The sequence below is a fragment of the Lagenorhynchus albirostris genome, chromosome 11, assembly GCF_949774975.1.
Source record: "Lagenorhynchus albirostris chromosome 11, mLagAlb1.1, whole genome shotgun sequence".
In the NCBI taxonomy this organism is placed as follows: Eukaryota; Metazoa; Chordata; class Mammalia; order Artiodactyla; family Delphinidae; genus Lagenorhynchus; species Lagenorhynchus albirostris.
In genome coordinates, this window is record NC_083105.1 from 10,982,095 (window position 1) to 11,008,981 (window position 26,887).

The 26,887-nt window shown below is 59.9% G+C and overlaps 1 protein-coding gene and 1 long non-coding RNA gene across 4 annotated transcripts in view; one reads left to right on the forward strand and one right to left on the reverse strand.

Annotated features, from left to right (window-relative positions):
* Positions 1-25,310, forward strand: part of ELFN2 (extracellular leucine rich repeat and fibronectin type III domain containing 2) — a 43,513-nt gene extending 18,203 nt beyond the window's left edge. Inside the window, exons 1-2 of one of the 3 annotated variants that reach the window (XM_060164786.1) lie at positions 13,638-13,732; positions 22,150-25,310. In XM_060164786.1, the coding sequence (XP_060020769.1) occupies positions 22,610-25,066 (2,457 nt within the window). In that variant the 5' untranslated portion in view covers positions 13,638-13,732; positions 22,150-22,609 and the 3' untranslated portion in view covers positions 25,067-25,310. Of the gene's footprint in view, positions 1-13,637; positions 13,733-21,615; positions 21,700-22,149 lie in introns of those variants that run through there. The other 2 variants (XM_060164784.1, XM_060164785.1) reach the window with 2 other exon arrangements.
* Positions 7,541-17,651, reverse strand: LOC132528740 (uncharacterized). The gene is made up of 3 exons (XR_009543281.1): positions 17,394-17,651; positions 16,794-17,069; positions 7,541-7,893 (listed from the first exon to the last, which is right to left on the reverse strand). It is a non-coding gene; the product is annotated as an uncharacterized LOC132528740 (long non-coding RNA).
* Positions 25,311-26,887: the final 1,577 nt, after the last annotated feature.

Here is a 26,887-nt window from a genome sequence, read left to right on the forward strand (position 1 = left end):
ACGTAAGGAGGATTTGTTTTGGCTATTTTCTGTGATTTCTTCAGATCCACCTGTTTCTGGATGGCCTACTGTGTGCCTGGCACTAGCCTTCTGCAGCTGTGGCTGTCCTTGCTGTGTTTGGGAGCAGCTGACCTGGATGCCGTCAGAGCGGCCTGGCCCTTCGTTCAGAGGCTGAATATTCTAGATACGGTTTCCAGCCTCTCCAGGGGCTACAGAAGGTTCGGGAGGCCCAGGGACCACCAGCTTTGCTGCCCAAGAGCTGGGGGACCCAACTTTAGCTCTCTGGGCCTCAGTTTCCTCATCTGTGAAATGGGGACAGTAGCAGTACATGCTCATCTGAGATGACATCGGCTTGTGGGGATGGTCTGCCCCCTTTGCTAGTTGACATGGCTCTTCGGGTCCCTTGGTTTCCGGTGGAGCTGCATGAACTGAGAGCTAGCTGATCCTTTCTCTAGGAGGCCTTCCCAGACACCCCCCATGGGCCTTGGCCACCTTTTCTTGAAGCCCCACGGCACCCCCACTTTCTCCCCCAAATAACTGGTCTCCTGCACTACTGCCTTTGAGCTGTGGACTTCCTCAGGGCTGAGCCACCTGTGTCTTGGTCACTGCGAGGCCCTGCTCCTGCCCCAGGGCTTGAGACCTGGTACTAAATGAATGAGTGGGTGAAATACTTAACCTCAGCCTTGTTCTCACTGCTTTGGAATGAAAAGTCCCTTCCAGGTGTGTAGTGATTCGTGGTTTTAAAACACTTTCAGGCTGCTGCTGTCATTTGATCTCTACCTTTTGATCCCCACGGTCCCTTTCCCGCTCCCCCGCCCAGGCAGGAGCGTCAGGATTTGAACCCAGCACTCATTCATTTGTTTTTTTTTCATGGAAACTTCTGAACTCCTTCTCTGTGCTGGGTATGGAGTTTCTTATAAGGAGTAGGACAGGGTCCTGCCCTCCAGGGGCTTTGAGGCTGCATTCAGACACAGTGAGGGTCAGGGATCAGGAAGCTGCAAATCCTCGTTCTTTCATTCACCCAAGAGGAGCAGGGTGGCCTTTGGTGGGGCGAGCACGTGAGTGAGGAGAGAGGTGAAGACGTGAAGTCAGGGAGGGCTGTGGATTTTATTCAGATGTGATGGGAGTCAGCAGGCAGGGGAGCGTGTCGGCAGGGAGGAAGGTGATGGCCACTGCGGTAGCTCAGGTGTGCAGCTGGAGGCCAGTGGAGGTGGGGAGAAGCGGGCGGGTTCACACTGGTCGCGCTTGGCTAATGAACTTGTTCCCTCTGCCGCCAGGAGCTCTGGGAAGGCTCAGGAGGGAAGCAGCGTGTTTTTTCGGCAGACGGTTCTCAAGCATCTGGTGTGGGCCAAGCATCCTGCAGGGTTCTGGGGGATTGGGGGTGAATGAGAAGAGTCCCTGCCTTCAGGGATCCCACAACCAAGGGGAAGGCAGAGTAGGCTGACTGATGCCTGGGTAGGCTGGAGGGCTTCCTGTAGGAGGCAGCTTTGAGTCTGAGGAGTAGCATTCAGGAGGTGGGGGTAGGGCATACCAGGTTGTGGGAATTTCAAGGGGAAAGGCCAGAGGTATTGGGTGAGAAGGGTGACGCTCCCGTGCTAGGGCCTGAGCGTGGGGAAGGAGGACGCAGGAGTCTGGGGAGGAGGGCAAGGCCTGTGAGCTCCCTGCAGGCCAGGGGAAGGAGTCCAGGCTGTGCGTCTTCCAGCAGCAGGGCTCACGCCGGGGCTTTAGAAACAGGGTTGCACATGATGCCATCCAGGACTGAGGGAGTGGCAAGAGCTGAGGAACTGGGGAGGGGAGTTCTCAGAGGTTCTCTGTTCTGGGGTCGGGTTGAGGGCTGGGAGGCTAGTGGTGGTAGAGGAGGGGTCGAGGGAGAGACACAAGTAAGGGAGGAGTCACAGGACAGGGTGGCCCAGAGCAGGGTGGTGGGAGGGGCATGTGTGTGCAGAGTGGGGCGCCGTTTGTTCTGACTGTACCCTCATTACAGGAGGCGTGTTGGAGGACAGATTTGCAGAGACAGGGCCAAGCCCGATCTTGAATGCGGGATAAGGACTAGGGAGGCACCGGAGGCTTCCAAGCAGAGCCGTGCCCCATGAGCCTGCTTCGGGACGTTTCCTCCGGCAGCTGTGCAGAGGCTGGGCAGAGGCAGGGTCGTCCGGGCATCTCCTTAGGAGACTGCTGCACCCGTCTGGTCCGGGGAGCTTTACCGGCTGGCATGGAGTGGAGGGAGTGTGGCAGAGCTCAGGGAAGGCTCAGTGGAAGAGGTGGCATTTGATCCGGGCTGGAGATGGTGAGAGGGTTCGGCTCTGTGGGGGTGGGGAGGAGGACACAGCAGGTGGCTGCAGTGGAGGTGGGAGAGACCAGTCTATTCAGAATGCCTTTGAAAGAAAGGAATATCATTATTGAGGACCTCCCCAACCCCCCGCCCCGGGGCGATCCTTCTCTGCCCAGGGCTGCACGCCCAGCTCCTCATGTACAGCCGCAAGGCTTCGGGTAGGTCCTTTGTGCCTTCATTTAGTTGTCTGTAAAATGGGGATATTGTTAGAACCTGACTCTTGTGGGGTCATTGCGAGGCTTAGGGGAGTTAATCCACCTGCTGCCCAGCCTGGGAGATGCTCTGTAGTTATTGGCTGTGGTCATTTCAGTCTCATTTAACATTCACAGCAGGCCCGCAGGGCAGCCTCCCATCTCCGGGGAAAGATGAGAAATCGGCTCAGAGAAGCTCTTCAGCCTGCCTGAGGCCACACAGCTGGGAGGGATACAGAGCAAGGGTCTGAATCCAGGTTGTTTGGGACCCCGGTCTTGATTCTCTGTCCTCAGTGCCTGTGGCCTCCTGGAATGCCTGTGACAGCCCTGGACACTGGGTGAAAAATCGCTCCCTTCCTTCGGCTTCGAGAGCTCCTGGATCAGGTGAAAGGAGAGTAGGCAGGAGTCAGGCTCTGATCCCTAACTCGGCTGCCACTGGCCGTGAGGCCCCAGATCAGCTGCTTTTGCCCTCGTAGCCTCAGTCTCCTCGTCTGTAAGCAGAGGCCCCATGTGCCCAGATAAGAGCTTCTGGGCCTCCTTCAAGTTCAGCTGTGTCAGCCCCCTGGCCCAGGTGAGGCTCCCAGTAGGGGCTCCATTCACATTCCCTCTCTTCCCGTGTTCCTCCGCCCCTGCCTGACCACACTGCCCTGAGCGGGCTGGGGTCAGAGTGTACGTGGGAACCTCAGCACTGGTCAAGGCCCCAGTGGCCATATTATTGATGATAAGGAGCTGGGAGGCCCTGTTGTCGTCATTAGTAGTAATGGGCCCACTCAGCGAGGGGGGCGGTGGGCAGGTGGGTGGGGGCAGTGGCCAGCTGGGGATGCCATGCCTGGGGGCTGTGTGGTTCTTGTGCTTTTTCAATTCCCTATGCCCCAGGCACCTCCTCTGTGCCAGGCCTCTTGTTGGTACTGGGGGCACAGAGCGACACGTGGTGCCGCCTTGGTACCGGGGTCCGGAACTTATGCACTAACAGTTTGCTTTGGCCAGAATTACTGAGCACCTTCTGCGTGCAGACCCCTAAGATGGGGCCTGGGGCGGAGAGCGGACCCTGGCCGTGGTCCCCAAACCCTCAGCGCTCACACGGAGAGTGCAGTGAGGAAGCACCTGGAAATCCACGAGTGTTACCCTGCTTTGAGCAACCCTGATCTGTGAAAATTCAGATTCTTCATGAGAGAAATTGGAGGCTGGTTCTCTGTTTTCCGAACTAGTTTGCAGGAGGGTTTCATTAAATAGCAGAAGTTCCCCGGGCACGGGTGCCGGGTGTCCCTTTGCTGGTGGGTCCCCTACTGGCCCCTGACTTCCTTGCCCATCTTTGCTTCTTCCACCGTGCGCCATCCTAGTCCAGGCGCACAGCAGGCGCTCGTTAGACGTGGAATGTCTAGTTGGCAGGGTGCAGCCGCTTCGGGGATCCCTCAGAGGTCCTGAGCCCTCCCGGTTAACCATCAGCTTCTCTTCTGCCCTCCTGTGGGCTTTGTGGTGCTCTCGGTGGCAGCAGGCCGGCACTTGTACCCTGTTGCCCCTGAACCCTGAATGAGGCCCCCACCCCCTGGCGATCCCCTGCGGGCCAGAGACTGGTTTTGCTAGCTCAGGGCCTGGTGCGTTGTAGGCCCTTAGGCGTGTGGATCAGGTGCCGCTGATGAAGGGACACCTGGGTTGTCTTGTCACCCTCTTCCAGATGAGGGAGCCACAATGGGCTGCTCACCCAGGGCAGCTCTGGCAGCGGAGGCCTGGGGAGATGTGAGCAGAGCTGGAGGAACAGACTAGCTCCACGGCCACAACGTGGTGTGTCCCGGGCTCTTCCACTTCCTAGCTGTGTGCCCTTGGGCGAGTGGCTTCGCTGCTCTGGGCCTCAGTTTCTTCATCTCTCAAATGGGTATATAGTCATGCCCGTCTCGCAGGGCTGTGGGGAGGGTTGAATGAGTTAATGTAAAACCTCACTAAGGTCTGGCGTGTAGTTAGTGTGTGGCGCTCAGGCCCGGGCAGCAGGGGTTGATCCTGGCCCCACCACTTACTAGTGGTGACCCAGGAGCCCACTTTGTCTTTCTGAACCTCGTTTTCTCACTTGAGAAATGGGTGTGATGACATTTACCTCGTCATCCTGTTGGGTGGGGGCTGTGTCTGCATGCAGACAAAAGAGTGGCGAGGCCTTCACCGGGTCTTCCCGGGTTCCCTGTTGACACTGATGCAGCCCCGTGGGTTTGCCGTCTTGACGGAGGTGTTCGTTCAGCCTACAGCACTGCCGGGCTCCCTGTGCGGGGGGCTGGAGCTGCAGCGGAGAGCACCCTGTGCTCACTGGCTGGGCGATGTGGGAGGGGCAGACACCATCACAGGGTCAGACAGGAGACGGGAGAGTCACTGCGGCGGAGTGGAGAGCTGCCTTGGGAGGAACGCAGGAGGGAGGGTCTGGAGTGGGCGGTTGGGCCAGGCCTCATAGGGCCTTGACCTTTAGGAGGACTTTTGGCTTTAGCCTGGAGCCATGGAATTTTCTGGAAGGGCCTTAAGGGAGGGCCCTCAGTGGGTCCACAATAAGCAGGCTATTTTGAGAGGCTCTCTGGCAGCTAAGCAGAGGGTAGGGGAGGAACCCAGGGGACACTTGGAGATGCTGGAAGGCAGTGTTGCCATCCAGATGAGGGCCGTCAGTGGCTTGGGCACACAGATGTGTGGCCCGGGCAGGCGTCAGGGTGGATTGGAGATGAGGGATGAGGAAGAGGGTGGAGTCAGGCGTGATTCAGATAATGAGACCGAGGCACAGAGAGGTTTGGTAATGGGCCCCCAGCCTCACAGCCAGGGAGTGAAGCCTCAGGCCCGGCATTCGTACGAGGCAGCGGCCTGGCCTGCTGCCTTGGCGGCGGCCCCCCACAGAGACGCCCGTGGAGCAGAGGGGAGGGCAGTGGAGCGGCGTCCTCCCGCTGCGTTCATGGCCTCTGCTCTGTGCCAGGCGTGATGGAGATCGATCAGGGCATCTGCCAGGGAATGAGGTTCCACTCCGTGCTGCCTGCAGCCCATTAGGCAGGGATTGGCGTATAGAGGAACCAGTCAGGGAAGGATGGGGCCAAGGCAAGGTGGTGGCCGACCTGAGTGACGGTGAGGAACTGGGGACCCCCGGTGAGATGGGGAGACGGCCATGACCTCACTGGCCTTGATTTTCCCATCTGTAAAGCGGAGGGGGTTCTAAGAAGGATGAGGCAGTACAGGACTTCGCCCAAGCCCTGGGGCGTGGTATGTGCTCCGGAAATGCCGGGCGCTCTTATGATTATTGTTGTTGTTGTCATTATTGTTTTGTGGTAGCTGGAGTCCACCCTTGCTGGCCCCGAGGGTCAGTTAGCCTCTCTGATTTGGGACATGTGGTCTGCCAAGCCAGCTTAGCTCAGGGACGGATGATGCTGGCTACAAAGCCCAGGCCCAGGCCCGGGTATGAGAGAGGCTGCTGGTGGGGGAGGATAAGGAAAACTACAGAGAGGACTGGTTCCTGTTTTGTGAAGAACAGAGGGTCATGTGAGTCCAAGAAAGACGCATAGGTGCAGGGAGGGGTCGAAGGAGTCTGCAGAGGATGGGACGGGCCGACTTTGACAAACCCAGGCGGTGCTTAGAGACTGTCCTTTGCCTGATTTTATGCAGGAGGCCCAGAGAGGGTGAGGGCCTGGCTCAAGGTCACACAGCAGCTGGTGCAGACCTACCAGCTTGGGGGCCTGGGCGTTGCCCCACTCTGTGAAGGAAGGATGTGATCATTTATCAGGGGAGTTTAATAATGAATGAAGTTGAAGTATCTTAAATGCAGGCAGCAGGCCCGAAGTAATAAGGGGCCTGTATTAATTCGGAAGTTAATGAATATGCAGGTGTGTCTGAATGATTAATGGGGCTCCCGAAGGCCTTGGAGAGGGGTGTGTGAGCTGCTGCTGATGGAAATATGAATATTGCATACATCTGCGAAGTTGGTTAAACCAGGGAGCAGGTGGGCATTAATGAACCAGAAGACTCTAGTGGCCACAAAGGGCTGAATATGTGGCTACAAAGGGCTGAATATACGGATACTTGGGGGCAGATATACAGGGTCATGGCTAAGTGCTCTCATTTCTTGCTGTGTGGTCTTGAGCAAGTCACTTAACTTCTCTGAGGTTCCATGTCCTCATCTGCAGAACGGGCATAAAAATAGTACCCGATTCCTAGTATCCTGAGGATGAAATTCATGACAGCTCCTTAGCACCAGGGGCAGGCATAGTGCGGGCATCTGATAAAAACTGTCACAGCCTTGTTAGAAAGGATGGCAGAGGAGTGGTTGAGGAAGGACAAGGAAAGTATAACAGTAATAATGAAACTCCCTCGAATATGGCTAGCACTTTACAGTTTGTAGGGGGGTTGGTCTCTCATCTGCTCCTTGAAGCAGCTGCGTGGGGCAGAGGAGATGGGTCTTGGGGAAGCTGAGGCTCAGAGAGGGCTGGTCCCTGCTCAAGTCACCCAGTCGGCAGAGGCAGAGTCAGGCCTGGGCCCAGGTCTACACCCCTTGCCAGTGAATTTCAGAGGGGATGGAGGTGGGACTGCCGGCTGGCAGGAGGGTCCCGCCGATGCACTGACCAGGAAGGGCCTTCAGGGTGTTTGTTGGGCCCGGGGTTGGGAGATCCCACGTGCCCTCTCAGAGCCTCAGTTTCTCTGTAGTGTGAGGATCTGTCTGCCACTCAGAGCTGTTTTAAGGCTTTGGGGATAAAATGGGACACTGCACCCTCACCTGTGCTCAGCCTTTGGGGAGTCCCAGACTCTGCAAACATTATCGCTCTGATGCTTGCAGCAGCTGTACCAGGAGTTTGTGTGCACCAGCCCTTGTGTCTGGTGTCTTGTGTGCGGGGAGCTGTGGGTCCTCGGCCACTCTTGTAGCTTTGGGTCCTTGGGCACATCCCCTAGCCTCTCTCAGCCTCAGTCTCCCCATCCTTCAAGTGGGCAAGTGATATATTAAGTGTGCGGGCTCCCTCCGGCTGCCCCACCTCCCCCTGCGCCCATGTCATGGCCTTGTGTATGGGCGTCCTTTCTTTGAATCTCTGTGGTGTTTTATTCATTCTTTTATCCTTTTGTGAACATTTATGTAGCGCTTCCTGGGTGCTGTGTTGGTCTCTGGGTTTACAGGGTGAGTGAGATCACCTTCCCCATCCCTGTCCTTGACAAGGTCCTGGTCCAGGCACAAGGCGAGTGTGAAGCGAGTGTCTGGTGAGGCAAGCTCGGATGGGGCATGCAAGCCAGAGGACGGCCTCTGGGCCCAGACATGGATTGCGGAGAGAGGTGCTTGTTTATCTTGCTGTCTTCCCCGCTGGAGCTTCTGCCTGAGGCTGTGTCTTTTGGCTGTGAGTCCTCTGCTCCCAGCAGGAGATGGTCAGAGAATGGCTGTTGGAATGAATGAGGGAGTGAATGAGGGAATGGCTGGTATCTAGGCCCCTTTCCCTGCCTCTCCTGGGCTCCAGGCCAGGGAGCAGAGGCCCGGCCAAGCCCTCCCTGGGTTGTCCCAGGTGGATGAGGGCAGCCTCTCTAACATCCTTTTCTGTTCCTTCCTGGGTCTCTAGCCTGGGCTGCAAGGCCCCCCTGCTGGCCTGGCTGGGTCACAGAACTGAAGGTTGTTGGGTAAAGAACCTGAGCCGTCGTCGCCGTCGCCGTGGCGTAGCCTGCTGTTGACAGACGGGGACACCGGGGAGGGGCCTGTGGGGCAGGGCTGGGCTTAGAGCCCCCGCTGGGCTGCTCCTCGGGCTTGGCCCTGCAGTGCCCAGCCTGGCTGTGTATTTATAGTCTCTGCTGATCTATATTAACACCAGGGCCTGCCCAGGCCTTTGCAGCCTCTGGATCTGAGGATGGCTTTGAACCAGCACAGCCCCGGGGCTCACGCTGGGCCTGGAGTTTTTTCGCCAGCCTGGGCCTGGGCTCTGGCCACCCTTTGGTGGGTTCTGTGTCTTTGGGGTTTGTTATTCCTCGCTTCCGTCCTCTGCAGGGAGACTGTGAGTACAGCATGGGCTCAAGCACTTGGGCTATGTGACCTCGGGGTCCGAGCCTCAGTCTCCTCATCTGTAGAATGGGCCATAATTCCCACGCGACTTGGTGTCTCAGGCACTGAGCCCTCAATGCTTGTGAGCTGGAGTCACTGTTTACCCTCCTCACGTCTCTTCTGGTCCTCATCACAAGCTGTCCTCAGAGCTCCTAGGGACTGGAGTGTCATCTCCATTGGATAGATGAGGCCACCGAGGCCCTAGGGGCGGCGTGACTTGCCAGGGCCACACTGCCTGTTGGGGCAGGATTTCGGACTCATCTAAGTCCGAACGTTCCAGCTTCCCAGACCCCTTATCCTTTCCAGAGCCCCTCAGGGTCCTTGGGGCAGGCCGCCTCCTCACCCCACCAGCTTGGTTCCCACCCCTGTCGCCACGGGAACGGCTCCACTAACTCTATGCTTCTCTTACAGAGCAGAGACGACTGGCCGCCCTGAGCGCAATTCAATTCAACAGACATTTACTGAGTGCCTACTATGCGCCAGGCCTTAGGCTAGGCACTGGGGTGGGGGCACAGAGAGGAAGACGGAGTCCCATCCTCAGGTAGCTCCAGGCTGGGGGGCGTGGAGAAGACAGGCCAGGGCTAAGCAATGACAGCTCAGCTCCAGGAGAGAGGCTGCCTGTAGGGCTGGAAGCAGCAGAGGTACCTAGGTTCAAGTACATCCCTGGAGAGCTGCTGTCCCTCGCCTGTGCCTCAGTTTCCCCATCTGTAAAATGGGGGGAAGGGAGGTGGGGTGAGACAATCTCTAGGATCCTTCCAGGAGTCCATGGGGATGGAATCAGGGCACAGGGGCAGAGTAGAGAGGCCCACACTCTCCCTGTGGAAAGGAAATCTCTGAAGGCTTCTTGGAGAAGGAGGCATGAGGTCTGGGCTGCAGGGGCTGGGGAAGGTGGAAATGGTACCCCAGGCTCAGGAAGAGCATGAGCAAAGGCCCAGGGGACATGCAGAGGGGTGTCTCTGCAACTCCATAGGTTGTGACGGGGTGTCGTGGGGTATGAGTTTAGAGAGGGAGGGAGGGGCCCAAGGGCTGCATGTCGGGGTGTGAGCTCTATTCTGTGAGCTGTTGAGGATGGAGAGTGAGGAACAGTGGTCCTGCTTTGTGCCACCCCCTTCACTTCCCCTCTCTCCTGGGTACACTTGACCATCACGTTCCCGTAGAACATGTGGCCATGGTGGTGCCTGTACCTTCCTAGACGTGTTACACATTAGTCCCCATGGCAACCCCGTAAAGTGGGCATTACTGGGCCCAGTTCACAGATGAGGACACCGAGGCTGAGAGGGAAGCTTTTGCCTGTTATGATCTGACTCCCAGCTCCCCCATGCTTCTTCCACTAGCTGTCACTGTTGGGAGGGGGGCGGGTCTCTGTCCTGTGTTACACCTGCCATGCTAGGAACCCCCAAGCTCTGAGGAGTACCTACCAAGGGGAACACAGTTGAGTTTGGAGGTGAGGGTGGGCAAACCCTCAGATGTTGTTAGCAGGACGGGGTTTTTCCAAGGCCTGAGCTTCTGCCCCTGCGGCCACCCTCTGAGATGCGGGTGAGGCGGGGCTCCTTCCCACTTTACAGATGAGCAGACTGAGGCCCTGGGGGTCCAAGGTCGAGGCAATGACAGCCTGGGCAGGGAGCACCATTTTCTTATCATCCAGCTGAGGCTGGAGGGAGGTTCAAATCCTCCGAGATCTGTGCCGAAGCTGACCCACACAGCCCTCCGCAGGCAGTGGAAAAGACTGGCATGGAATCACAGACCTGGGTTCAAATCCTGCTTTTGTCTCGCACAAACAGTGTGATCTTTGTGAGCAAGTCATTAATTACTCTGAGCCTCAGTTTCCTTGTCTATAAAGGGAGAGCGCAGGCCTCTTTCATTCAGTCATTAACAGACGTTCGTTCAGCACCTGCCGGGTTCCTGGTGCTGGGCTTTGATGGAGACTCAGACCCTTCCTTGGAGGACTCAGTTCAGGAGTAAGAGCAGCAGTTTTGGTTCGGTTGTGATGGAAGAAGCCCAGGGGGCTGTGGGAACCCACAGGAGGGACCCCAAGCAGACCATTTAAACTGGTGAGGGCAGGCCGGAGGGCAGGAGAGGAAAGCAGGAACCAGCTCCGCAGGACCCCAGGGGCTGGGCTTCAGATGTCTGTTGGAAATTTCCCAGATCAGTAGGGAGCCAGGGAAGGCTTTTGAGCACGGGAATATCGGAGGCCGGGAGCCCAGTGAGGATGCTGATTGAGAAACTCATTTGGGGTGAGGAAGGAGGCTGAGACAGGGCAGGAGCGGTGGGAGGGTACAAAGGCCTTCCAGATGTGGGCAGCTGGGGCTGCTTCGAGCTGGCTCAGGGACCGGGCAGAGAAGCAGGGCTGGGGAGCATGTGGGCAGTGGGAGGCAAGTCCAGTTGTGGGGTTCAGGTGCCAGGGAGGGGTCCAAAAGGCAGCTGGCGGTCAGTACCAAGGGGATAACAGAGACCCTGAGAGGGATGGAGATGCTGGGGGGTGGGAGTGGGGAAGCAGGTTTGGGCAGAGCAGAGGACCGGAACCAGGACCTCAGAGAAGGTCACTGCAAAGTAGCCCAAGGGGGAGCGGCCTGGCAGGTAGGAGGAATCCCGAGGTATAGGGACTTAGGTCTGCCGGGAGATGACAGAAGTCACCTGTGTCGGGCACTTTGCCCAGGGCCAGGCTCACAGAGGGGCCCAGGAGGGTCAGTTCCCACCTGGCTTTCGCTGGGAAGCAGAACCGTAGTCTGTCCCCTGCCATCCCGAGGAGGAGGCTCTGAGGAGGAAGGTGTTTGGGAAGGAGGGAAAGGGGAAAAAACATTTGCGTGTGGAGCAAGGCTGAAGCGAGGGAGAGAGAAAGAGGGAGCAGGGGATGAAAAGAAATTACCATCCGCCGGGATCTTGTCATTCAACCCAATTTTCAAAGGACCACAGCTGTCGCACTGAGATAATCTGTGAATTATAACAGCCATTGTGCTTTGGCAATGGGAGAGAAACCGAGGCTGAGGAACAGGCCAAAGGCAGGGGTGGGAGCCTTTGGGGGGCAGGAACAGGCAGGAAGGCAGACACTGTCAGGGGCCAGGCCTCATCCCTTCCTTGCCACCACTGTTGCAGCAGTGGGTGACGGGGACCCGCTGTGTGCCGGGCACTGTGCCACGCCTGTGAGCCGGGCCACCATAACCATTCTAGAGGCAGCTAACTTTATTGAGCACTTACTATGTGCCATACCCTGCTCTGAAGCTTTCATTCTCCCACCCTCTGACGTAGTGCCCTTCTAGTCCCATTTTACAGAAGCGGAGACTGAGACTCAGAGGAAAGAAATTGCCTGCCAGGGCCATGCTCTTCGTTCAGTGGCAGAGCCAGGATTTGAGTTGAATGTGGCCTGTCCTTCTAGGAGAACGCTAGGGAGGGCCGGTCCCCATGGGTTGGCCATGCGGGCTTGGTGGCCACATGTCCTGGGCTGTGGTCTCAGCGCAGCCGGCAGTCCATGGGGTAGCCCCCCCCACCCCGGGCATTTCCGGGGCTCCTTCTGCACCAACAGGGCTTCCTTGTTCTCTGATGCCACAGCTGCAGGCCCCTGCAAGCTCCCCCCCACCGCCATCCGCACCAGAGAAGCTAGTCTCAGGGCCAGAAGAGGGACCCCATACGACCGCCTGGTTTGGGGTTGTGATGGGCTGCGGCCCTGGGAGGGGTCTCAGCCTGGCCCTGGCTGGCTGGCTATGGGGCCCCGGGTGCTGGGGCCTGGGAGAGGCAGTGGGGAGGGTGGGCAGGAGTCCCAGGTGAGCAGAGTGAGGGGATCCTGAGGTCTGTGGGGAGGGGCAAGAGCAAGGGGCCATTCCAGAAGGCCAGGGAGCCCTTTGCCGCAGGCCGTCCTCCGGGGTGTGGCTTCAGCCGCCAAGGCCTTAGGCCTCCTGATGTTCACAGCGGCCTTGGCTGGAACCTCAGCGCAGCCTGGCTGGCAGCGTTTTACGGAGTGGGAATCCTGTTTGGGAGCAAGTAAGCCTCAAACCCCAACAGGAGCCCCAAACTTGACCCGGCAACCCAAGCAGCATGGTTGGGGAGCCAGGGACCCCACGGGTTGACAGGCAGGTCTCGGAGGCTGTATGGGTGCTCTCCTGGTTTGGGGTCCCCACTCCAGTGGGCCTGCTTGGAGGCAAGCAGGGGTTGTGGATGGGCCAGAGCAGCTAAAAGTCCTGTAGAACTGGTGTCACAGAGGCCAAGACTCAGTAGACTTTTAGGATCAAGGGATTTGTAGAAACACTGTAGAACTCCTGCATCCCAAATTCATAATTAGAGACCTCCCCCCGCCCAAAGAAAACAACCCGTGCCATTAGAGTGTCCCAGAGCCACAGAACCAGGGAGGCAGGTACCGTGGCGCCCTCGGGTCCCAACCGGGAGTCTCATGGGATTCCCCCCACAGGTCCGGATTCTAACTGTCGCCACTCTGGGGTTCCCTCTGTTGCCCAGGGGTCAGTGGGAGCCTCAGCCAGAGAGGCGGGGAGGAGGATGGGTCCACCTAGACCTGTGCCACCTGCTCTGTCTCTGCAGGGATGCAGAACCTGGGCAGCCAGTTCTTCCAGGTTTTTCAGTGGATTCCAGAAATGAGGATTTTAAAAATAAAATCTCCAGAGCTATCATCATTGGCAACTAATTAAAATTTTTTTAAAAAACGATTGTCCAGATGAAACAGGATCCCACAGCATCTCTTGACCCAGAGCCTGGTGCCATGGAGGGTCAAAACCACTATGTAGTAGTTGTGAAAGCTCAGTTTCCTCCTCTGTAAAGTGGGAACAGCAGCATCGACTCGTGAGGTTGTGCAGAGGATTCAGTGAGTTAACATGAGAAATGCTTAGGCCTAGCCCGTGTCAGCCCATGACTCTGTTTTCATCTTGCCCCACGCTGCCCGTCCCTCCCCTGCCAGGCTGCCTCCGTGTGGGCTGCGCGCTTTGCCACCGGGAGCCCCCAAGGCTCCCCGTGGGCTCCAGACACACCACTCTGCCTTGGGCTAGCCCTGAGGGTGTGGGAAGGCAGGGAAACGTTCACCCCTTGGGGCCCTGGAGAGGGAGCAGAGCTGGGAGGGAGGCCTAGCCGGCGCCTGGCACATAGTAGGTGCTCCATAAATGTTTATTGAATGAATGAATGGAGGCCATGCAGGCAGAGGCAGCCGCGTGTGCGCAGGCACTGGTGAAAGAGCGGGTCCCGTGGAGACTGGTGAGTAGTGCCCGGGGCTGCAGCTGAGTGGGGCCTGGGGTTTGCCGAAGCCAAGGCCAAGGGACCAGCAGGGGTCAGGTGGGGGAGGCAGAGCCAGGTGGGGGAGGGCAGGGGTCGTGTCGGGGGAGAGGGGCAAGGTGGGGATGCAGGGGTCAGGTGGGAGAAGTCAGGGGTCAGATGGAGGAGGCAGTCCCTTGAATAGCCTGGAGGATTCTGGGAAAGCCAGAGATAACTCCTGGGGTGGGACTAGGAGATGGACTTTTAATACAGATCATTCTTGGCCATGAGCAGGAGGGTCCCATGCTCTACACGGCGCCGGCGGTGGGTGGGGTGGATGCTGGGTTGCTTAGGGCTGGGGAGTGGGTACCAGGGAGTGGGCCGTGTGAGGGGGCCGTCTGTGAAGAGCTGCCCCCAGAGCCAGTGTTGGGGCTTCTCCTGCCAGGCCGCTGGGTGGTTTCCCAGGGCCAAGACCTTCTGCTAAAAACCCTTCCGTCCTCCTCCCTACCTCCTTCCTCTGAGGCCTGGACACAGCGCAGGTGCTAATGACAGATCCAACGCCCCTGGGAGCAGGGGAGGCCCAGGCATCAGTTGAGTTCCTGGGAGATGACCCAGTGAGCAGTTACAGAGGGCTTGGGGCTGGCCCCAGCAAACCAGAGAGACACAGGTGCTCAGCTGTTCTCCCCCTAAATAGATGAGGAAACTGAGGCCCAGAGGGGGCAAGGTGCTGACCTGCCCAAGGTCACACAGTGAGCCAGCCCTCTGTGTGTCATAACAGCTCGTGGCACAGCAGACTAGCCCAGCCCCCTTCTCTGGCCAAGGTTATTTGGCTTGGAGACAGATGCCCAGTACGTCGGGGCCTTGCCAACCCAATTAACCCCCAATAACTGTCAGCTGTTGCTGCTGTCGACGTGGCCATGTTCTTAGTAAGCTCTTTTGGGTAAGTCAGAAACTCGGTGAAGACAGGGTGCATCTGTCTGCAATACCGCACATCATAGGCGCACAGTAGGTGTGCAGTAAATACCTGCGGATGTGTGAGGAGCGCAGGTGAGCGTGTGGCTGGTGGCACAGCGTGCTCGGCCTGCCCCAGTGGTGAGCTGCAGGCCCGTGACACGGATGCAGCCACGGCCTGCTCACCCAGCGCAGGATGGCACAGAGCTGGGAGCGGGTGCCGTAGTATCAAGGGGCAGGAGCCAGCCCCCCTGAGATGTGGAGCACCTGGCACGGAGGGCTGAGACTAACAAGACGTGATGGAATGGGAGTGGACGGAAACCTAGCACCTCGGGTGAAACCCAAAGAGATACTTCCCAGAGCTGCCTGAGGACGTTCTGAGGGCATCGGGGCTGCCTGGCAGGATGTGAAGGGGCCCGGGGCTTTGGTTGACATCTAGGTCAAGGTGAGGACACACTGCTCTGCATATCCACGCTGCTCTCACGGAAGTGTGGCGCCCGAACAAGGGAAGCAGAGGGCCCCCGGTGCCGCTCACTGCTCGGACCATGTTGGCGCTGAGGCTCAGCTCCAGGTGACACCTTTTAGGAGGCATCTTGACAGCAAGCATGACCCGGGGCAGCTGGACCCAAGGGTGTGGGACTTGACACCGTGGCTTTGGAAGAGCAGTAGAGGACGTGAGGCTGTTCATCCTGGATACGCGGATTGCAGGGGCATGAGATAACTGATGAACAAATATCAGAAGGACCTTTGCGGAGGACTCTTGGCTGCAGTGTCTCCAGACAGGCCGTGTCTGGCCAGTGGCAGGTTGGGACCAATGAATGAACACGGGTACAGGAGCTAGGTTTGGCTTTGTAATATAAAGAAGTCTCTAATAATCAGAGCTGTTCAGGAAGGGAATAAGCCTCAGATGGGTGCTGAGATCCCTGTCACTGGAGGTATGCAAGTTGGGGGAAGTCACATCTGCAGGGATCCTGGAAAGCCTGGTAGTTCTAAGAGCTCAGGCCAGTTCAAGTTCCTGGCTGTGTGGTCTTGGGCAGATCACAGCCCCTCTCTGAGCCTCAGTTTCCTCATCTGAAAAATGGGAAGTGTGGGTCATGGGGCTAAAAAGAAGAAGGCTCAGCACATTTCTTGCACACCGTGAGCACCTCATCAGTGGTGGGGGCCCTCCCTCTGATAGTTATATAAAGTCCTGATTCGGTGGAGTCACGGACCCCAGGATCTCCCTCTGTGCCCCATCCCCATCCGTAGCCCTGAGCTCTCATTCCACCCATCATGTTCTGGGCACCTGCTAAATGTCTGAGCCTGTTCCAGGTATGGAGGTTGCAGTTTAGCTCGAGATAAAGCCTACTTTGACTTTATTATGGGGGCAGGGAGGGGTTTATAAGGAACGAAGTGATGTCTAGTATTGTTGAGGGATCAGAAGGGGCCAAAGCCAGGGTGGAGTGACCAGTGAGTCCTCTCAGATTTGGCGTCAGGGAAGGTGGGGTTGTGGGGAGCAGTTGAACAGCGATCTGAATGAAGTGAGGTAGTGGGTTGTGCAGATATTGGGGGAAGAGCATTCCAAGAGGAGACAGTAGCATGTGCAAAGGCCCTGAGGTAGGAGTGTGCCTGGGGATATTTGAGGAACACAGCTGACCTGGACTGAGTACTTCCTGACTGATGGTAGAATTGAATTCTCTCTCGGTTTATGGGTGGTCCACTCTTGTACACTTTCCTGATAGGGAGGGAGGTGCCTACCCAAGGGGCAGGAAACTCACAAGGTGGCCTGTGCATGTCCAGTCCCTGCAACGGACCCAGCTCTTTGGAGGAAGCTGGGGAAGGAGGGGGCCTCAGTTTTCTCATCTGTAAAATGAAGCCAACAGCACTCACCATGCAGGGCTGATATAAGATTCAAGGAATGTAAAATGTCAGACACAAATGAGCCATTGAGTAAAGGGTAGCTGCGACTATCTTATGGACAAGGAGACTGAAGTCCTGAGAGGTTGATTAATGTGCTCTATGTCACACAGCTCAGCATTCGATACCAGGACCCTTTGTCTCCAACATCCATGCTTTTTTCTCTCTGTCCTGCAGCTGGAGCTCTTTGCACCTGAAATCCAAATGGTTCACTTACCATACAGTAGTTCAGCGGTGAAGGTATAATTATCCCATTTTACAGATGAGGAACCGAGGCCCAGAGCAGTCTGCCCGAGGAGCCCTGGTGAGGTGGAGGCAGCTACAAGACCCGGCATCCAGTTCCCAGGGGGTGGCAGGCTTTGTCCCGGAGGGTGGAGTGGTGGCAGCCCATCTCTGGAACCCCTGGCCTGGTGCTGCGCTTCCAGCAGAGGTGAGGTGGCTGCCCGCCTGTCGAGTTCTGGCTGGAACCCAGGAGTCCTCGGTCCTCGTAATCCTGGGTAATGGCATTGACACGGACAGGGTCAATGGCACCTTAGAGAGCCTTGGCCAGCCTGGCCCAGGGAGGAGCCCATGCCAGGGCTGATCAGCTGCTGCAAATGAGATTTCCCTGGCTAAGCCTCATGTCCCACTCCTGGGAGGTCAGAACACGGGCCTCACCTCCCCCATCCACTCCCTGGACCCTGCGAGCATCCTGCGGGAGTAGGACCTTATGAGCGGGAGCCGTGCATTTGCCGGGCCTCCTGCCCTATACAGAGCGTGTTTGTCTCCACTATGTTCTGGGATTTCGTGGGAGCCCCGGGCGATGGGAGGCACTCACCTTGCCACACAGGTGGAGAAACTGAGGTTTGGAGGGGGCCTGCAACTCACCCAAGGTCTCAGAGCCGGCCGGCCCCGCATCTTCCCTGCTGACCTCTGCCTCCCCACTCCCCATGCCATCTGCCCTCAGCCGGGGGACACACAGGCAGACCTCACCCTGTCCATCCTCTCTCCCAGCCCAGGCAGGGGGAGCAGCCCCATGACCCCCTGGCCCTCACAGCCCCACAGCCTGGGGCGGAGAGGTCAAGGCTCCCCTCTGACTGGGGAGCTTGGGGGTCAGCCTGCAGTGGAGGGGTCTGTGGCCCAGGGGGTTAGGGAGTCTGAGTCCCGGGGAGCCCTACTCTTAGGTGATGATGGTTGTGAGGAAATAATGAGAAAAACCTCATGAACAACGGTAGCTGACGTTTTCTGATGCTGCCTGCTACGTGCCAGGCCTTGCGTCCGCACCCGCCACGTCAGCTCACTGCAGCCTCGCGGGTAGGGATCGTTTGGCCCACTTCCTCGGCAAAGAAGGAGGCTTGTGCCCAGTGTCCTGGGGTGGCTGAGTGGGCCGTGTCCGGGGCAGTCAGCTCCCAGAGGGCACTCGAGTTTGGCAGATCAGGATCTGTCGCTGCCACCCTGGCCCCTGAGCTGACCTCCCACCAGCTGGACGTGTCCCTTCCCCAGTGCTGGCCTCGGTTGCCCCTCTGACAGTGGCTGGGATTGGGCTAGAGCCAGGGCTCCTCGTCCCTGCTGCTCTGAGGCTCTGAGTCCACGGAGGGGCCCTGAACCTCGTGGCCGCTGGAGGAGGGTGCAGAATCCAACGGGATCGACCGGTGATGTCAGGGGGCGGGTATGAAACCCAGAGAGGGAAGGCCTTTGCCCAGAGTGACTCAGACTTCCCTTGGCTGTACCGAGCTCTGAACAGAGACCTCCCGTCAGCTCTGCCCCTCAGACCCGTATGGTCTTGCCCACTCTTCTCCCTCCTTTCTGTCCAAGGGTGTCCCCATGAGAGTGGACATCATGCGGTGTGTAGCCTGCTAGACGGGGATCCCTCGACGGCACGCTGCCCCCCAACTTCACCACATTCCTCCTCTCTGTGGTGGCAGGAGAGGGGGACCCTTGGAAAGGTGCTGGTTGGGCACTTTGGGCCTGCCCCCGCTCTGGCCAGAGTTCACTCAGTACCTGACACTTGGGGGAGGGGTCCGTTGAGGTCAGGTCCCCTGGGAGCGCTGCTCTTTGCCCCCTCACGCCCTGGTGCCCTGGCCACTGGCCCACAGCCTGCTTCCGGGTGGCCACACCCTCCCGGGTTTAGCACCGTTTGGGTCCTAGGCAGAAAAGGCCTCTGCTTCCAGCACCTGCTCCCAGCCGCTCCCCACCCCCTTCCTGGGCTGCTCACAGGCCGCACTTCGGTGGCTCAGCCAGACCCAGTGCTCATCTGACCCCTGGATGGGGCGGGGGGCGGCAGGCACTGTGTCCCCTCCCTCGCACCCCCCGTATTTGTCATCTCGCTGTGCTTTGCTGTGCTTTTCTGCCGATCGATTCCTTTGTCTCCGACGCGCCCTCTCCGTTTATCTCTGTTCCTCTGCCTCTCCCTGCTCAGCTCTCTCCAGATTTTGGCTTTTCCCTCCTCCTCAGCCCTCGCCTCCTGTCTGCAGCTCCCTCACCTCCTTTCTCTCTCTCCCCAGCCCCCAGGTGTGCTGCGGTGGGTAGGGCCCTGTTCTTGCCACTGGTGTCTGGGCTGGGGCATCACTCCCGTGGGAGCAGGGGAAGGCCTGACCCCCAGGACCCTCAGCCCCAGGTCTGATAGCTCGGCGGCCGGCTCGCCCCTCCCCACACCTGGAGTGGGTGTGCAGCCGGGCGGGGGGCCAAGTGCTGCTGTCAGCGCCTTTGCGGCCTTGCTGTCCCCCGTCCCTGGATGCGTCAGGCCTCGACAGGTGGTGGGCAGGCAGCCCAGGGACAGGGACAGGCGGCTGACGCACACGGGATGGGGAGAGGGGGAGCCTCCTCCCCACTCTGAGTCATGGGGGGGGAGTGGGGGGAGCCGGAGAGAGGGCGGGGTCACCTTGAGAACCCAGTTGGGCAGCGCTCAGAGGGACTAGGTTAGGGGCGTGGGGGCCACTGTACCCCCTGAACTGTTTGGGAAGGGAAGAGGCAGGACTGGACTAGTGCAGCCTCTCCAAGTCTGGGCGCCTTCTCCTACTCCCCTCCCTTCCCCTTCGCCTCTTCTTACACCCTCAGCATGGGCTGGGCTTTCCAAGAGTCTGGCCAGCTCAGCTTAGCCTGACAGCTGCTGGGTCTGGCCGAGCGGGTGATGGTTTGAGCAACTCAGATCTGAGGATGAGGGGGCTCGATGCGGCTCAAGTTCCTCATGTGCGTATACATACATACGCACTCGTGTGGGCCACACGTGTGCTTAACATGTCGACATACAGGCAGGTGCGGGCCTGTGTTCCCCAGAGACGCTCCACATGCATCCCTTCCCATCCCTCCACACACAGGCACGCCCTCGTTCACTCCTACGTTCACTCCTGTAGCTGGCCAGGCAGGCACACATCCTGTGCACACGGGCATATGTGTGCACAGCCGCCGGCCTGCACACCCGTCTACTTGTACACGTCAGCACGCCCCTGCTCCAGTGCTCTGAGCCAGCGCACACCTGCGCGTCACCTGCAAACAAATGCGGTCCCCAGACATTCCCAGCCAGAGGAGGGGCAGACGGAGGGTTCTCTGATAGGGCAAACTTGGCAACTCAGCCTCTTCCATTACAGCCTCGCTGCCTGAGGGGGAGGGGAACTGAAGCCACCGGAGGGGTAGGTCTGGCCTGAGGCCCCCTGGGAGCCAGCGGCCACCTCGGATGGGAGCCCTGGTCTCCCGACTCCAGCCCTGAGAATTTTCGTGGCACAGCCAAGGACAGAAACGCTCTCTGCTGCCTGTCCTTGCCCCCTTCTTGGCCGACAGCCTCGTGGTTGCCCCCTTCCCTGCCCCCGTCCGGCCTCTCAGCCTAAGCTGGTCCTGCAGGGGATGGGGAGGTGTGAGGCGGGCCCCCCTGGAGGTCCTGATCGTCACAGCCTCTGACGCTGCATCAGCCTTTCACCCGAGGGGTCACCTGGACGCCCTGTTCACTTGCCACCTCAACAAAAACTGCCTGCCTGGGCTTCTTTGGGGACTTCTCTCCCTCTCCACTTCCCTTTCCTCTGTTCCAGCCCTCTGGGACTCAGGGCTGTAAATTGGTTTCCCTTTAACAGCAGAGGTTTCACATTTTTTCTTAAAGTGCTTTTTTCCTGGAGTTTCCCGGGAGGAGGAGCAGGACGCAGAGGTGGGCCTTGTGAACAGTCTTCTGCTTTCTTTATCCAAACATGGATTTCTCTGGCCTAATCTTCACATCCCTGGCCAGTGCCCAGGGCGGAGGGAGGGAGGACCGAGTTCTTCTCGCGGTCAGGAGAGCACTGGGTGTGAGTTAGAAACTGATCTGGATGAGGGGCTGTGTCTGGCTTGCTGAGTGACCGGGGCAAGCCCACCCCAGACTGAAATTCAGTTTCCCCACTTGGAAAATGAGGGTCTGTGGGCTGGGAGCCCTGCACTGCCTCCCCTGACCCTCTTCATCTTGAGCACGGGCAGCATGGCTCACCTTACTTCTCCCCCCATCAGATGGCCAGGCAGGGGCTTGGTCCCCTACTTTATAGTTGTGGAAACAGACTCAGGGGTGGTGTGCTCCACCTGGCCAATCAGGCAGGGTGGGCGGGGCTCCAGGCCTCCGGATTCCTGCTGGCTCGGGAGCCTTCATCCTGGCCCAGGCTGTGGTGTGTGTCTCTAGGCAAGTCACTGCTCCTCTCTGGGCCTCTGACTCTCCCAGCCACTGAGGGGTTGCCGGGCTTCGGTCACAGGATTCCGGAGGCCTCTGGCTTCTTCTGCCTGAGGCGTCCCCTGCAGGATCCGCGCCCCCTACCGGAAAGCACTTTGCGGAGGGGCTGTGGAGGGTGTGTCTGGATTCCCAGACTCTCACCCTCTCTTTACCTTGGCTCTGCTCTCGCCTGCAGGATGAGCTCATCTTGTGACCTCCCACTGCGGGAGACCCCAGCCTCTATGCATCCCCCTGCCTGGGGTCCCACAGCCATGATGCTCTGCTCCCCCTCCCCCATGGAAGCCGAGACAAGGGAATTATTTTTGGAACAGCAGCAGTTACACAACAAATGAATGATTTATCTTTGGGCCTGGAGGAGAGGAGGCATTTTGCTGGGCATCTTAATTCTTCTCTGGATTGGAGGGTGGCTGCTTGGGTACGTGGCCACGCGTGTGTGGGCCTGTTGTCGTACACAAGACTGTAGGTGTGCGTGTGTGTATACACCTGTCGACGTGAGCATGCCGTGGAGTTCTGGCTCATGTGGGGGCCTGTGGGTCTTTGTGCAGGCAGGTGGACGAGTGTGGACACCAGCGTGCTGGGGCGTGTTTGTGTGTGTGTGCACGCATGTGTGTGTATGCACCTGGCCTGTTAACTCTCCAGTCTCCCTTCTTTGCCCACTGGCTCCAGACTCTATCCCCTCCTCCCTCCCCCTCCCTTGTTTCTTTGGTCTCCCTCCTTCCATGTCCTGCGGCCCCCTCCTCCCCCTCTTGCCACCCACCCCCCCTTCTTTTATGTAACAGGGACCCAGAGTGCTGTTGGCGCAGGAGCCCCCGGGAGGGGGTGGAAAAGGGACTGGGGGCCTGCACTGGAGCATAGTGGGGTTGCTCTGAGCCTTCACACTGATCTCTCACCCCCTCTTGGTGCTGCCTTTCAGGAACCAGGTGACAGATGGGTCTCTTCCTTCCTGTCCCCGTCTCTCGCGCTCCCCCCTCAGAGCTCCAGTCTCCAGCCTCCCGCGGGAATCATCTGAAGTTCTGAGCCCAGAACCCCAGGGGGAAGAGGAGGAGGAGGGAGAGGAAGGCAAGCCTTGAGAGCCCGGGCACCCTCCCGGCAGGAGAGGAGCACCTCGGGGAAGCAGACTGTGGGGCCTGTAGCCCCCGTGGCCCTGGCCTGGCTGTGGCGCCCGGCTCCTGCGGGTAGCACCCCGGCAGGCCCCCGACAGTTGGCACCGGCTCTGCCTGCCTCGCTTGGGGCCCCCAAGCTGGGGGTCGCCCCCAAGATGGTGGCGGCCCCAGGGAGGACTGTGCTGCCGGCCCCAGCCTCTGGCCGCTAGGCCACCTGCGCCCCGACCCCCGACCCCAAGCCCGGCCTGTGAGGAGGCCGCGGCCGGAGCCATGCTGCGCCTGGGGCTGTGCGCGGCCGCGCTGCTGTGCGTGTGCCGGCCGGGCGCCGTGCGCGCCGACTGCTGGCTCATCGAGGGTGACAAGGGCTACGTGTGGCTGGCCATCTGCAGCCAGAACCAGCCGCCCTACGAGACCATCCCGCAGCACATCAACAGCACCGTGCACGACCTGCGGCTCAACGAGAACAAGCTCAAGGCCGTGCTCTACTCCTCGCTCAACCGCTTCGGGAACCTCACCGACCTCAACCTCACCAAGAACGAGATCTCCTACATCGAGGACGGTGCCTTCCTGGGCCAGTCGAGCCTGCAGGTGCTGCAGCTGGGCTACAACAAGCTGAGCAACCTGACCGAGGGCATGCTGCGCGGCATGGGCCGCCTGCAGTTCCTCTTCGTGCAGCACAACCTCATCGAGGTGGTGACGCCCGCCGCCTTCTCCGAGTGCCCGAGCCTCATCAGCATCGACCTGTCCTCCAACCGCCTCAGCCGCCTCGACGGCGCCACCTTCGCCAGCCTGGCCAGCCTCATGGTGTGCGAGCTGGCCGGCAACCCCTTCAACTGCGAGTGCGACCTCTTCGGCTTCCTGGCCTGGCTCGTGGTCTTCAACAACGTCACGAAGAACTACGACCGCCTGCAGTGCGAGTCTCCGCGCGAGTTCGCCGGCTACCCGCTGCTGGTGCCCCGGCCCTACCACAGCCTCAACGCCATCACCGTGCTGCAGGCCAAGTGCCGCAACGGCTCGCTGCCCGCCCGGCCCGCCAGCCACCCCACGCCCTACTCCACCGACGCCCAGAGGGAGCCCGACGAGAACTCGGGCTTCAGCCCCGACGAGATCCTTTCGGTGGAGCCACCGGCCTCGTCCACCACGGACGCCTCGGCGGGGCCGGCCATCAAGCTGCACCACGTCACCTTCACCTCGGCCACCCTGGTGGTCATCATCCCGCACCCCTACAGCAAGATGTACGTCCTGGTTCAGTACAACAACAGCTACTTCTCCGACGTCATGACGCTCAAGAACAAGAAGGAGATCGTGACGCTGGACAAGCTGCGGGCGCACACCGAGTACACCTTCTGCGTGACCTCGCTGCGCAACAGCCGCCGCTTCAACCACACCTGCCTGACCTTCACCACCAGGGACCCGGTCCCGGGCGACCTGGCGCCCAGCACCTCCACCACCACCCATTACATCATGACCATCCTGGGCTGCCTCTTCGGCATGGTCATCGTGCTGGGAGCCGTCTACTACTGCCTGCGCAAGCGGCGCATGCAGGAGGAGAAGCAGAAGTCGGTCAAGGTCAAGAAAACCATCCTGGAGATGCGCTACGGGGCTGACGTGGATGCCGGCTCCGTCGTCCACGCCGCCCAGAAGCTGGGCGAGCCCCCTGTGCTGCCCGTGTCCCGAATGTCCTCCATCCCCTCCATGATCGGGGAGAAGCCCACCACCTCCAAGGGGCTGGAAGCTGGGCTGGACACGCCCAAGGTGGCCACCAAGGGCAACTACATCGAGGTGCGCACGGGCACGGGCGGCGATGGCCTGGCCCGGCCCGAGGATGACCTCCCGGAGCTGGAGAATGGCCAGGGCTCGGCCGCCGAGATCTCCACCATCGCCAAGGAGGTGGACAAGGTCAACCAGATCATTAACAATTGCATCGATGCCCTCAAGTTGGACTCGGCCTCTTTCCTGGGGAGTGGCAGCGGTGGCGGGGACCCTGAGATGGCCTTCGAATGCCAGTCCCTCCCTGCGGCCTCCACCACCTCCTCGACTGCCACCCCTGGGGGGCTGGAGCGGCCCAGCTTCCTCTCACCTCCCTACAAGGAGAGTTCCCATCACCCGCTGCAGCGCCAGCTGAGCGCTGATGCCGCGGTGGCCCGCAAGACCTGCAGCGTCTCCTCCAGCGGCTCCGTCAAGAGCGCCAAGGTCTTCAGCCTGGACGTTCCGGATCATCCGGCCGCCGCGGGGCTGGCCAAGGGCGACTCCAAGTACATCGAGAAGGGCAGCCCCCTAAACAGCCCGCTGGACCGGCTCCCGCTGGTGCCGGCGAGCAGCAGCGGGGGCGGCGGCGGCGGCATCCACCACCTGGAGGTGAAACCCGCCTACCACTGCAGCGAGCACCGGCACAGCTTCCCGGCCCTGTACTACGAGGAGGGCGCCGACAGCCTGAGCCAGCGCGTGTCCTTCCTCAAGCCGCTGACCCGCACCAAGCGGGACTCCACCTACTCGCAGCTCTCCCCCAGACACTACTACTCAGGTTACTCCTCCAGCCCTGAGTACTCATCCGAAAGCACGCACAAGATCTGGGAGCGCTTCCGGCCCTACAAGAAGCACCACCGGGAGGAGGTGTACATGGCCGCCGGCCACGCCCTGCGCAAGAAGGTCCAGTTCGCCAAGGACGAGGACCTGCACGACATCCTCGATTACTGGAAGGGGGTCTCGGCCCAGCAGAAGCTGTGACCCTCTCCTCCCTGGTGAGGTTGGAGGGGGAGGGCCAGGGGCACGCGGGGAAGGGCCCGGGCGGCCGGGCGGGGCGCGCTGGGGGCCGAGGCCAAGGAGTGGACGTACACGCACACCCGCACGCACGCACCCACGCACACACCTGACCACCACCTGACTGTGAACCACCACCACCCGACAATACCGGACGGGAAAACAAAGACATGTTCACCTTAAAGTTTACACACTGATACTGAAACCAGTCGTCTCTACTGTGCTGCCCAGGGACTCTGCCGGGGTGTGCGTGCTGGGTGGGGCCGGCGGGCAGGCGAGGAAGCCAAAAGAGGGTGTGGGGTCTGGGGCTCTGGGACTAGGGACAGGTTTGGGGGCAAAGGAGCCCGGGGCGGGGATGGGCCAAAGCCCCCCTGGGGCAGGGAGCGGGTCCCCCCGGCTGGGGGACAGGTCACTTGGAGGTTTAGTAGAAGATGGACAGTGGGCATCGTTTCCGTCCTTTGTGGATGGGGAAACCGAGGCCCAGAGAAGGGAATTGCTAACCCCAGGGTCACGTGGCGGGTGAGAGTCAGTCTCCCAACTTCCCGGCCCAGTGCAATCCCCCAGCCCCAGGAGCTCTCCCGGGGCCTCACCTTCTGTTCACCCACTACCTGTTCTAGAGCTGTGGTCTCCTGGGGCTGTGGCACGTGAGAATCAGGCGGGTGCTTTCCCTTTCTAGAAAGCCCCATGGCCATGTCCCCCCCTTCCCGAGCGTGGAGCTGTGATTCATCACGTACAGGGGCCTCTGCGCCATACACACTCCCCCCAACCCCCGCCGCCAGCACCCAGGAGAGGTGGGAGGTCCTGTGGACAGGGGAGGAGCAGATACGGGGACGGTCCACCGGCCCCCTTCAAGTGTCTTCCAAGTAGCCTGAGAGCTGCCGATGGGGTCTGAGGAGAGCGGCTGAGCCAGCAGCCACCGCGTCTCAGGTGCAGGCCCCATGCCCTGGCCCCCCAGCCTCTCTGGGCCTCCAGGAGCCCTGCTCGTCCCAGAAGGGCAGCAGTAAACTGTGATGCCTGGGAGCAGTGGGGAGGTGGGATCTAACGGGGGCCTTCCTGCCTCTGCCCCCGCATCCTGGCCTCCCACCGGCCCGATCCCCCCCCCCCTCCCCGCCACGGGCCCTCGGGGCAGCATCTCAGCCTGCCCAGAGGAAGGAGGCTTTCCGGAGCTTTTCCACTCACCCCCTCTTGGCTGCCCATCCCTGCCCCACCCCCCCTGGCCTGAGGGGCTCCCATGTTTCCCTGAAAATGGCCACTCCTCCCTTGCTGACCCCCATCCTACATCGAACAAAGCACAAATGGTGAGCACTCCCACCTCACCCCTGCTGGGAAGGAGCAGGCTGGATTCCCGGGGCCCCTCCCGTCCCTGGCCAGCCTCTGTCGCCATGGCAACCCAGAGCCTGGCAGTTGGGACCGTTGGCCTCTTGGGGGTTCTCTCTCTCAGTGTGGGTGGTAGAGGGCGGTGAGAGAGGGCAGGGCCAGAGGGGGTGGCTGCCTTTCTCAAGAGCTAGGGGCTTCCTGGGGCGCTGTAAGGGGGTGGGTCTGGGTTCCTGAGACCGTGGGGTCTTGAACACTGTCAGGGTGCTGAGGGGCTGGAGTCGGCCGTCCCTTCCCCTGTGGATGGGAGGTGGGCCCGTGGGGGGCGGAGACACTGTAGCTTTGCCCACCTGCCAGTGTGCCCCTTGCTGCCTCACCCACCGCAGGCGGGGATGGAGCCCACTTGGCTCTCCCCACCCTCCTGCCTTTGGCCTGTCACCCAGTGGGTTTCTTGAGATTTGGGGAGTGTGACCG